Source organism: Dermacentor silvarum, chromosome 9, assembly GCF_013339745.2.
Source record: "Dermacentor silvarum isolate Dsil-2018 chromosome 9, BIME_Dsil_1.4, whole genome shotgun sequence".
In the NCBI taxonomy this organism is placed as follows: Eukaryota; Metazoa; Arthropoda; class Arachnida; order Ixodida; family Ixodidae; genus Dermacentor; species Dermacentor silvarum.
Window position 1 is genome coordinate 148277517 of NC_051162.1, and position 12739 is coordinate 148290255.

General features: G+C 45.4%; 1 protein-coding gene across 1 annotated transcript in view; it reads right to left on the reverse strand.

Annotated features, from left to right (window-relative positions):
- LOC119463973 (anoctamin-4) overlaps positions 1-12739 on the reverse strand; it is an 82963-nt gene that overhangs the window by 55196 nt on the left and 15028 nt on the right. Inside the window, exons 7-8 of the mRNA XM_049655448.1 lie at positions 8599-8676; positions 6185-6342 (exon numbers count right to left, since the gene is read on the reverse strand). Of these exons, the coding sequence (XP_049511405.1) occupies positions 6185-6342; positions 8599-8676 (236 nt within the window). The remainder of the gene's footprint in view (positions 1-6184; positions 6343-8598; positions 8677-12739) is intronic.

A 12739-nucleotide genomic window follows, 5' to 3' on the forward strand; every position in this document is an offset into this window, starting at 1 on the left:
TCAGCACTGTGTCCTCAGGCGTGTAGCGAGGACTGGGAATGGCGGGGCGGGGCTCGACATCTTCAGGTGCTCGCTCCGGAGGAAGCCTGAAGTGCACGGTATAGTCGGGTAGAGGTTCAGGCGGCTCCGCTGTTAGCCATGCGCGTCTCAGTTGGTTTCGGTGCCTATGGTGCATGTTGCCATTGGCCATCCTCACCAGGTAGGATACTGGACCCTTGACTTTAATGATTTCCGCCAGCTTCCACCGAGGTCCTGCGACGAAACTTCGGGCATAGACAGAATCGCCAACACCAAATCCTTTCACTACAGAGCTAGACGTAGCAGGCTGACGGTCTGGGTGCAGCTTGTCTAACGCTGAGCGTAATTTTCTACCCATCATGAGCTCCGCAGAACTCTTTCCTGACACTGAATGCGGGGTGGTATGTGGTTTCAATAAGAACCTATATAGATTGCACTGGGTGTCGTTTCCCGACTGTTTCTTCAATGCTTTTTTTTACTTCCCGCACCCTTCGCTCCGCCCTTCCATTACTAGCGGGATGATAAGGGCGCTGTGAACACCGCACGGATGCCGTTGAACTTGAGGAAAACTTGCATCTGCTCGTTCGTGAAAGCTGTTCCGTTATCGGAAACGGTAACGTCCGGAACACCGTGAGTCGCAAAGAGCGCGCGTAGTGTTGCAATTACTGCCGATGTTTTCATGGACGGCATAATCTGCACTTCGGCCCAGTTGTAAAATGCGTCTAGCGACGACGAGAAAAACTTCGCCTTTCACTGGCTCCGCAAAATCAATATGCAACCGGCTCGAAGGCTGATCTGGCTTGAGCCAGAATTGCACTGGTTCTTTTGGATCGCTTTGGCGGTTTAATTGACATGTGTCACAGTGACGCACAAAATCTTCGATTTCTTTGTACATATTTGGCCACAACATTGGCGACCTTGCCTGACTCTTCATGGCTGTCATGCCAGGATGGTTTGCGTGCAGCAGACGAAGAACTTCTTTTCTTGCCGCTAGAGGTATAACTACTCTGTTGGCCCAAAGGGTACAATCACGGTGCAGCGACAACTCGGTTTTTCTTACTTCGAAAGCCGTAAAATCATTGTGCAAATGCGTGGACCAACCAGAGAACGTATTCCGTCATCGTGGACACCGAGGGCGCAAGATTTTCGCACCACGTGGTAATAGATAGTGTTGAACACCAAGTAACAAGATTGACTACTACAGGGTATTCGATCTGTGTAATAGCAGCACTCTGTGAAAAATTAATCAAGAAGATTAAGTGTGGTGTTACTGCTTCACCTCAAGATAACCACCAGGAGCGTAGACGTTATGCTGTGATCCCTTACCAGCATAAGGTGTCACACAATCTCAAGAACGTTGCGCAAGGTTACGGTGTGAGCATTGTGTTCTCCGCCCCTCAGAAAATGGCACGTTTGTGTGTACGTGTAATGAATAAAATTGACAGGTCACCTAGCAATAGCCCTTTTGTTTTCCCATATTGACCACAATAAGCCAGAGTACGTCCCCTGCGTTCACGCTGTAGTATATGAATTCCCTTTCACTTGTGTGCGTGTGTATATTGGACAAACGAGCCGCTGCATTAATATTCGTTTAAAGGAGCATTCCACGAACTGCTTGTCTGACGGCTATTCTCACGTGGCGAAACACTGCAGGGACTGTGAAAAGGAGACAAACAAGGCGTGCCGACTGCTACTGAAAAGAACTAAGATTTTATATCGCCATAAGGACCGCATCATGCGAGAGATCTTCGAGGCTTATGCAATTAAGAAAACACGTGGATGCATCAGTGATCCGTCGGTGGCGGTTGCAGATTGTGAAGGGCAATATCTAGGAGCGAGAGTGTGATTGAAGCGTACATGTGATCATGTCTTGCCAATCGGATCATGTTTTGTTATCCTCACTGTATATATGTCATCTTTCACCCATTAAAAGTTAGTTGTGAGTCTGCGCACGTGTTATTTTTTTCATCCTCCTTTGCTCCTTTGTACCTGTTTCTAGCGCAGTTAAAATATTTCCAATATGAACTTCAACCAACTAGCCCAACTTGGTGCACTACCTCTTGAAAGCGCTGAATCATTTCTGAACCCTCGGACACTTTTTTTTATTCCTTGAATTTGAATTCCTAAGCCCTCAAACCAACTTCTTCAAAGCAGGCTGCTGCCTTGTTTGCTCACTACTAGTAAAGGCAATTTCGCACACTTTTCTTTGAAGCGCACTTCTACTATTGCCTTTCCCACCATCTGCAGTGGCTCTTTCGTCCAATTCACGAGCTGCGTGCCAGTACTCTGAAGTGGAATTTTGCCTGCGCTGCCTTCAATTGCTCGAAAAACGCGTTTCTTGACTGACGAGCGAGTGTGACACCCCTGAGTCTACTTCCATCTGCACTTCTTTTCCATGAATCCGTACAGTGGCGATTAACTTTTCAAGCTCGTGAACTTCGCCAACCGAGTAAAGTTCTACTTCGTGAAGCGGTCTGCTTGTCTGACTTTGCTTTCGTGACTGCTTTTCTGGCTTCTGTGCAGCAGTCTGCTTATAACTTGACTGCGATTCTTTTCTGAAGCGACATGCCCTCGCGATATGGCCTGTCTTCTTGCAGTAGCGACATGCCGCATAACGAAACGTGCAAGTTTCAGAACTGTGCTTACCGTTTCAGCGGTAGCAAGTGACTTCTCTGGTCGAAGCCGGTTCCCTTAAGCGCGTTACGTGGACGGCCGCGTCGCCTGTGCCCCTTGCGCCATGTGGCTGTGTGTCCTGATTTCTCGTTGCTGTCGTTGAGTTGCTTCCGCTGTCACAGCCATGTCGTACGCCACAGCGAATGTCAGGTTCCTTTCTGCCAGTAGCCGTTGTTGCACCGCCTCGTTGTTGATGCCGAAGACGAAACGGTCTCGCATCATCTCGAACAGTGGAAGCGTCTTGTTTCCGAAACCGCAGTGTTCAGCCAGTTTTCTCAGCGCTGTCACGTAGTCTGCGACGCTTTCCCCTTGAGCTTAGTTGCACTAATAAAATTAAAATCTCCAGTAGTGACGGCTTCAGATGCATGCATTCGCGGACCGCTTTCTTGATGCTATCGTAGGTTGCAGCGGTCGGCCTTTCGGCTTTCACCAGAGTCACGATGTGACTAAGTTTCTTCTCCGCAAGAGCTGCGCAAAACCGCCCGCTTTTCCTCGTCCTTTGAAAGCTTGTTCTATTCGCAGTGCATTTCCAGTTGCTCCACGTACTCATTCCATGACGCGCTTGTATGTACTGTACCTACTGTCCCCCAAGCTGCTGACTGGCATTGCGCCGCGCGCATTGGTCGGGCCTGCGCCGGTCCGCTGCCTGCCTCGTCACCAATTGTAATGGACGTGACTCGGAGCCAGACGATCAGCAACTGATAAAAAGCCCTTATTCAGCGGGCTATTATATAGACAGGCAACCGATGACGTATTGTCACGTAGCTTGCATGCACCACAAAGAAAGAAAGAAAGAAAGAAAGAAAGAAAGAAAGAAAGAAAGAAAGAAAGAAAGAAAGAAAGAAAGAAAGCGGCGTTAGGTGCTGCGTCATAACACTTGTTCTTTTTTAAATGCGAAGCATTTCTTGGCGAACTCTGACAGTATCTATCTATCTATCTATCTATCTATCTATCTATCTATCTAGCCGCCTACGTCTTGGTGCTCTCATGGTCGCATCGTTAACTTGGTATTTACCAAGTTAACGGTATTTTGGTATTTACCAAAATTGGCGTAATATGACAAGAGTGGATGACGAACATAAATTATAGGTTATAACATGAATATCATGACATGTGTGTCATGTAGGTCATGAAACAGCTGCCTACGGCTTGGTGATCATGGTCGTTTCGTTAACTTGGTAGGTACCAAAACTGGCATACTATGACAACAGTGATGACGAACATAAATGATAGGTCATATGAATTTCATGACATGCGTGTCATGTAGGTCATGAAACAGCCTCCTAAAGTGACAATGACCCAGCGAAGAAAACTTTAACACTCAAAAACCACTGAAATGAGTTCGGACGTGGGTACTAGGAGAAGGAAACACTAAATGATGATGGTAGAAGTCATTGTCATGAGCATGACTCTGCAAAAATGACAATGACTCAGCGAAAAAAATATTCATACTCAAAAAGCACCGAAATAGGTTCTGACGTGGGTAGTAAGTGAAGGAAACACTGAAGGGTGATAGTAGAAGTGATAGTCATGAGCATGACTCAGCAAAAATGACAATGACTCAGCAAAAAATATTAACATTAAAAAATCACCGAAATGAGTTCTGACGTGCTTACTAAGTAAAGGAAACACTAAAAGATCATGGTGGAAGTCAGTCAGCCTAGCTAAAGGGACTCCTCCGGAGTCAGGACATGAATGCCATGACATGCGTGTCATGTGGGTCATGAAAAAGCCGCCTAAGTCTTGGTGATGTCATGGTCGTTTCGTTAACTTGGTAGGTTCCCCACATACTCGCATAACATCGATTCCCACAGGCCGTGGGATCTGCCGTCTTTTTTTTTTTTTCTTACTTGCGTCTATTGCAGGTCCTGGATCGCGAAAGCTAAGAAAAAATAGTCGCTTGCCTTAAATAATTTACTGTATAATATCTTTTCTGCATCCACTTTCGGTTTCATTTTTCATGAGGTGCCTGTTTCATGATGCCAGAATGCGGAATGGGATCACCTGGGAGCAACAAATCGCGACGTTTTGGCTTGCATGGTCGCTTCCTGTGCTGCTATTTGTGATGCGGTCCGGCGCATAGCAGACGGCCGAGCGAACCAGAGAGAGTGTCAAAACCTCATTATTTCCTGCTCCCACGTGACGTTTGCGTCTTGACGTCATAACGTAGTCACCTTCAGCGAAACGGAACCGAACCTGGCCGTACAAAAGCTATTATAATAAATTATTTAGAACGCTCCTCTGAGGCTTTCCTGTATTTGTTCTAGAGTGTTTAGGTCTAAGGCCTTCATTTGGTGAAAAAGTGTAATCGATAATGCCATGTCAGTAGTCCTTTAATAGCTGGCGAGCTCCGCTCTTGGTTGCTATGCTCAGTTGCTGCGATGCGCGGAATCTGTACGACTACTGGCCCATGTTGTCATCTTTACGTGAGCCGTAGTACGAGCCATTCATCTAGAGCTTGTTACACGTGCTAACACTGAATGCTTTCTAGAAGCTTTTCGCCGATTCCCCTCTCGCCACTGCTACCCTCGTGTTGTTTACTCTGACAATGCGTCATGTTTTAAGCGTGCTTCGCGAGCGCTTCGTGCGTTATAAGAACTCTTATGAGGCAGTGCAGTTCGAGACTATTTTTGTTCGCATGGCATCTCGTGGAAGTTTTCGCCAGAACGCGCTCCTTGGTGAGGTGGGTTCTGGGAGCGCATGGTTCGATCTGTCAAGGGCAATCTCAGAAAGGCTCTTGGCACATCGTTCATCCATTACGAGCAGGCAGGCACTGTTTTAACGGAAGTCGAAACCGCCCTAAACAGTCGCCCGTTAATATATTTGTATTCTACACCGGATGAACCAGAAGTGTTAACTCCCGCTCATTTCTTGCACGGTCGGAGACTCACTGTCCTTCACAATTTATAAACACTCGAGGTTGAACCCACGACGCATACTGAGCTGCTTGAAACGTGGATTCAACGGCAAGAAATTCAAGAAAGCTTCTGGAAGCGGTGGTATAAAGATTATCTGATTTTGCTCTGAAACGCCCGTAAGGACAAATGACGTGGTCATTATACAAGATGAAAATGTGCCAAGAGTTTGCTTTAAGCTGGGAAAAATAATGGAGCCTTTTCCTGGCTCCGACGGGTTGGCTCGTGCCTGTCGTTTGAGATTGTCGAACGGCCAGGTTGTCTCGCGACCAGTGCAGCGTTTGTATCCTCTAGAAATGCGCCTCTAGCACAGCTCGCGCCGGGAGTGTTGAAACATCTGTTTCAGTATAGCGGTAGCGTCGTCTGCTACACTGTCCCGCGCATAGAAGCCGACGAGAAAGAGATTTGGAGGAGTGCGCGTGGCAGAAGAAGTATCATTACAATTGACTTGCAGACGAAGTATGATTACGGTCTACAAGCCTTTTCGGACTCTGCCGTGTGTCAGCCGTTGTTCGTGGACGGAGGAGGGGGAGTGCACAATCAACTTGCCGACAAGCATGTGTGCTCTGGCTACTCACATGGGTTCTCGCTGGCACACAAACTCGGCGGTGAAGAACTGCTTCTCGTCCGGTATGAGTTTTTTGTCGTAGGGGAACGGTATCCACAACTTGGCCCACAGGGTGTCCAGTTTGGTCGGCTTTGCTTCGACTTCGAGTTCTGTCGAGCCTTCTTCGAGCTGCGAACGTCGAAAGGCGTGTTAGGGGTCTCGGACACATGACGCATATGGAGTCGTTTGCAATCGATGGTAGCCAGAAAGATTTTTCAAGCCTGGAAAGATTTGAGTCTTGTTCGAAGACATTAATGTTGAGCACTCCTTCAATCTAGACAGTGCATGTTATTACTAAATAAATTGTGCGGTTTTACGTGCCAAAACTGCGATATGATTATGAGGCACGCCGTAGTGCGGGGCTCCGGGATTATTTGTATCACCTGGTGTTCTTTAACGTGCACGTAAATATAAGTACACGGGTGTTTTCGCATTTCGCCCCCATGGCCGGGATTCGATCCCGCGACTTGCTTAACAGCGCAACACCATAGCTACTAAGTAACCACGGCGGATCATGCTATGATGAAGAAAGTTTAACCTTCGCACCGTCTGTACCACTAGAGACGTCATATTAAGGCAAGTGAAAACAATCGTAATAGGTAAGCGCTTGCTCCCTGTGGCGACCGAGCAATTTCAAAAAGACCACTCATACCATGATTGGGAATCGCGGCGCCGAGACAAACGTGGGAACCACTGAAGAAGGAGAGGGGACGAGAGATCCATCCATCCATCCATCTATCCATTCCATTCACTCCGTCTGTTCGTTCATCCGTCCGTTCATTTATCCATCCACTGAATGAGCAAATCAGCCACGAATACTGGATGCTCATTCAACATTCCTCAGCTTCGAGTTGCAGAACAATTCCATATGCGCTTCCTATAGTGGCCGCCCCGGAAAGGGGTTGGTCCCAGGTTGAATTCTCAGATTAAGGCGAATTGTTTTTTCAACTGCGTAGCTTAGTTTACAAAAAAACAACAAAAAACTTGTTTTTTGCAGCTCAATGGTACTCTCCGGTGCATATCATTTTGTTCTTTTTTTTTTCCTCATTGAAACTTACTCCATGTTGGGGACTTCTGCGGAAGCGATTTGGTGAGCACAATGCTTGCGAGATCAGGCAGCACGCTGTGTTTCCCGATTAAGCAGTCCAATTTCGCAAGTCATGCTGAGTATTTCATGTATACAGGGCGTTCATTTCTAAGTTTCACGGAATTTTTAGAAATCGCCTGTGGTAGGTAGCATAATTCTTATCATTGAGCTGGATTATTCGATCAGGCGGACATTAGTAGCAGGAAAAATCGACACACATGTTCAACTAATTAACAAAAATTCATTATTTAACTCCTTAGTTCATTACTTTACGACACATATTCCAATTTACGAATTGTAGCCGGTGAGTTTGAAAGACACATCCACTTGAAATGAATTTCCAGGATGACACCAATTTGGAGATTTGCGCCATCAAACTCGCCACAAAAAAGCACTGCTGTACCACTTACTTTTTTACCAAAATGCTCTTTTATACATTGTTTTATACAACGTCCATGTATTTCGTCCCACACGTTGGGAAATATCTCCAAACTGGTGTCATCCTGGAAATTCATTTCAAGTGGATGCGTCTTACAAACTCACCGGCTACAATTCGTAAATTGCAATATGTGTCGTAAAGTAATGAACTAACAAGTTAAATAATGAATTTTTGCTAATTAGGTGAACATGTGTTTTAATTTCTCGTGCTACTAATGTCCGCCTCTTCGAATAACACAGCTCGGCGATTAGAATTAGGCTAGCCGCCACAGGCGATTTTTTTAAATTCCGTAAAGCTTAGTTTTGAGCACCCGGTATGTTTCATGAATGACTTGCAAACTCCTGGTCGCAAACTCCAGTTTTCTGCCTTTATCAGAAAGATGATACCTGTGTGAGTGCGCCATCGCTATTTAGCTCAAGGACATTTCTCGCATGTACATTGGCGTTCGAGTCCAGTTTTGGCTTGGCTACCTCCGGTTTTATTTCCGGTCGTCCTCTGTGTCTTACCTCGTGTGCAGGAAACGAATGTTGATAGCACTACATTTATACACTTGGCTCGTAACGCCCTTACGCCCTTGCAATATTTTCTCATACTCGTAAAGCATAACAAGTTCTTTTTCCTCATTCTTTAGTGTCGGAGGAGCTATGGGTGGCGCAAATATTGGCACATTTCATATTCCTTAACACGTGCGTGCGGTGGTGGACTTGTCATATCCGTACTGGGGACAGATAAGATGACGATGCCAACGTGGAGTGCAAAGAACGCCGCGTCAAAAGCTGTCGTAACAACAATAGTATTGCGCATCTTGTTCCATAGATATACTTCAAAAAACATCGGCAATACTTAACGTATTACTCACCTCTTTGAGGTCTGGCAGTGCCGGAGCCTCGCCTTCGCCAACTTTCAGCGTCGGAAAAGGCACCACTCGGCCTCTCTTCTGCGAGAGCCAAGCGACAGAGCTAGCGAACAAGTTCATTTCTCTCATGCCAAAAATACATGCGCAAAGTGGCCCCACCTACCCAAAAACTTAAGCAGTAACTGACGGCAAGCGACTTGCATATTTAAGATAAGTAAACAGAAACACTACAAGCATATTGCCTTGCGCTTGTACTTGCATCCGCATTGTACAAACGTCAGCACACATTTCGCCATATCAAAAGTCAAATCAGGCAATGCGTATTGATGACGCTTGAAGATACATGTGATATCAGGAAGCTGCATTGCACAAAAAAACAGTAAAAATTAAAGTAACGGAAAGTCGAGAAAAACAAATTAAGAAGCAGATTATATAAGGTCTGCAAGTATGTCATCGTTTTCTATGTGCCAATGTATCACTCTGATGAGCAACACGAGAACAAGTGAGAGCAGGAGCTAACGTCTCGACAAGTGGACTTGTCTTCTTCAAGGCGACATATGCTCTCCTCGGCACAGTATATATAAGTAGGTTCTTCCAAAGGGGAGAGAAGGTAAGGCGTGTGGGTGAGGTAACGAGCGAGATGTGTGTTAGCGGCGAGGGTGTAGAATTGTAAAGAAAGATAATGCACTACTGATAGTCGGTGGAGGAATTTGCGGCATTAGTTATTTTTTATGTTATTATGGTGTAGGTTACTCTTGCCGTGTTTCTGTTGCTGCAACTAATTACGTAACGCTGTTTTGTTGCAATGCTTTGTATTTATCTACATTAATTTCGAACAGGAAGTCCCCTTTCAGCCGTGTGCTATGGGACCTCCTTCTGAAAAAGTACACATATGCTTGTATTTGTTTACGAGTAAATAGACATTCATTGATTGAACGCGCCAAGGGGCTTTCCATTCTCAAGCAGTATTTTCTTGCGTTCCTTCGCCGATAAAACTGCCAAACTAAACCTAAGTGCATGAGGTGAGATCTCATTTCTGCCATTATTTATATTCTCGTCGTGGCTCAATTCACAAAGGATGCATTTTCACATACTCGTACGGCGTGGACGTTGCGAAAGATCTACAATTTCACGGCTAAAGTAGGATGAGTACAGACAAGAACGTGTGAGGAATCGCGGTGTGCTTCTACTTGAGGTTCAATCTGGAAATCGCTTCAAACAACGTGCAAAGAAGCGTCAACGGAAACACCATGTGCGGCGATGACCAGCAGCTTTAACACTGCCGCCTGGCAACGGTGACTGCCGAGCCCTCACAACAGAACACTGTATTCTCGACTTCTCGCCTCCCTTTGTTCACTTGTCTTGAGCGAAAAATCACAGTGGCTCTCAGCGGATGAAACGATACATTCTACAGCTAAAGATCTAAGAAATCTGAAAAACAACAACAACAACATGTGGCATTTAAACGGAGTGTCAGTAAACTGATAGTATCAACTTCGCGATTAAGAACTGCCGAGAAATGTTCAAAAGGAAGTTTCAAGGAACAGAAAATGAGAAAGTAAAAGGAAGGAAGGAAAGAAAGCAAAGGAAATGAATGAATGATTTTCGCGCAGACACGCATTGACATTTGAATGCTCGCGTCACACTGCTCAGGCCATATGCCCGTGTTACAGGCGCAGAAGGTTTTTGGAGTTCATGAAGACTGCACATCTACTAACTGATGTTAAGAACGCGGGTACATTGCCTACATTTCGGTCCAAAGTATTTGGTATTGCTTTCTAGACAATTTTAGGCGCATTTGTTACCGCGTAAGCGAAAATGTGTAACAATTGGTAAATACCTGTAAAGACCCGGGCACGTCTCAAATAAGGGTTCATTTCATTTTGCTTAATCATACGGAGAATTCCTGGAATTCAACCATTCAACTCATTGGAACAACAGGCTGAACGTTCCTTCCTGCTTTCTGCGTCACGCGAAGTTGAGAGCCCTTGAACAGCACAAGACTTGAGAGCTTCGTGCAGCCACGTCACATAAAGTGTAGCGACGTTTCCTCAGTCAAGAATGACGTTACGAAAGTGATAAAGCTCGAAGCGCCGCTATTCGCTTCTCGCCATTTCCCGTATGCACTCTCGATATGCTACGACGTCACGGCTAAAAGCATAAATGCCTTATGCAGCCTACGTAATGTTGCCACACCGCAGCACGGGTGACGTCAGCGAAAGTAAATAAGAAATATGAGGCCACGTTCTGCTTAAAATTTAGCAAAACTTAAGCATAGAGCTTACTAAAAAACTACTAGGAGGAATTCTGGCTCTTGTGTTTACGGAAGCTGCGATCATGGAGGTTCAGCCATCGCAGAGAATTATGGGTAACACTTCCTTCTTCTGGCTTCAAAACTATGACACTCTGCCAATTGATCCTTCTGAAAAAAAAATTGCGTTAGAAACGAAAAATTTAGAATGAATATGCATGTTACGCGGAGCGGAGTCTTCTACATTTACAAAGTAGAAGTGTTTCGAAATTCAGGCGAATAAATGCAGCTAAAAGAAAAAGAGTAGTAAATAAAGCTTGCACCTGATTAACTTTTTTCACATACCGAGCATATACTTCATAAAACATTAGTCAAGCGTTTTATCTCCATCTATGCTGCAGCCGCGGTCATTTCTCTGAAAGAAACAACTTTGCAGTGCATAGTATGACATGATTTGGAGTCAAATATGAACACTTATTTTGTTTTCGTAAATTATGCTGCAGTGGAATAGCAAATATTGTGCCTTTCACGTCGCGGGTACTACAATGACTGAAGTGATGCATATAGCAGTTTTGGACATTTTTGTCCTAATGAAAGCCTCACGTTCGTAATTCTACAAGAAAAGAAACCGAAATACATTTAGCTCAACTGAACCAACTACTTATGTCTTTCAAGCTGTAATACCGCCATTTTGAAACTCGACAAAACAATGCACATTTCTAGGTAACGACTTTTGGAAATCTGCAGTCAGGCAGTGGCCGAAAAGATCAAGCAAGGACAAGTGCCGCTCTTTATTATCACTTATTTTCTTTTCTTTTTTTTTTTAGAAAGATTGCTGAGACAGATGCTGTCGAGAAAAGCCGAGGAGGGTGCGTCTCCCGGATTGCAGTATGATCTTCTTTTTTAAGTAATTGGTGCTTTACATATCCAGGAGTGTTTATCTAGGAGGATATAAAAGAACTGCTGGAGCGGAAGCTGGCCGTAGAGGACAGTGAAGCTGCTGGCCGCCATCGTGTGGTGGACAAGAAACCGGCTGCATAGCATATTGTGTGCTTTCGCTGCAGTTTTTTTCTTTTTCCGCAAATGATCAGCATTATTAAACTGATATTTGGGGGTGGGCCAGCTTGAAATTTGGAGGTGGCCCAACTTGAAACTGGGGGTGTGCCAACTGAAATATAGGGTTTGTCCAACTTGTCAATTGGGTTGGCCCAACTTGAAGTTTGGGGTGGGCCGACTTCAAATTGGCGGTGGGCAAATTGAAATTTGGAGTTGGCCCAACTTGACAACTGGGGTGGGCCAACCTAAAATTTGGGGTAAGTCAACTTGAAATTGGGGTGGGTCAATTGAAATTTGGAGGTGGCCCAACTTGAAACTTGCGGTGGGCCAACTTGACGTTTGGGGTTGGGCTGACTGAAATTTGGGGTGGCCCAACTTGCTATTTCGGAGTATGCCAACTGAAATTTGGGGGTGAGCCAGCTAGAAATTTGAACGTGGCTCAACTTGAAATTGTGGGTGGGTCAACTTAAAATTTGGGATGGGCCAATTTGAAATTGGGGGCTGCCCAGCTTGAAATTTGGACGTGAGCCAAATTGAAATTTGGGGGTGGGCCAATATATATTTGGGGGTGACGAGCATGGTTCATCCAACACGTAGGATTGAACCATGTTCATTGCAATCGGGCCACACACATAAGAAGGTGCTGCAGAAGTACATTTCTCCAGGAAATATCACCGTGCACTGCAGTCACTGCACACAATCCGGCGGCCGCCGAGCTTCACTTGAAGAGCGTCCCTTTCACTCCAGCAATTGTTTTAAATCCTCCTAGCTTGTTATAACTTCACCTACGTTTATAGACCTCACAGACCGCCACAGCATGCTGCGGGGAGTGTATTA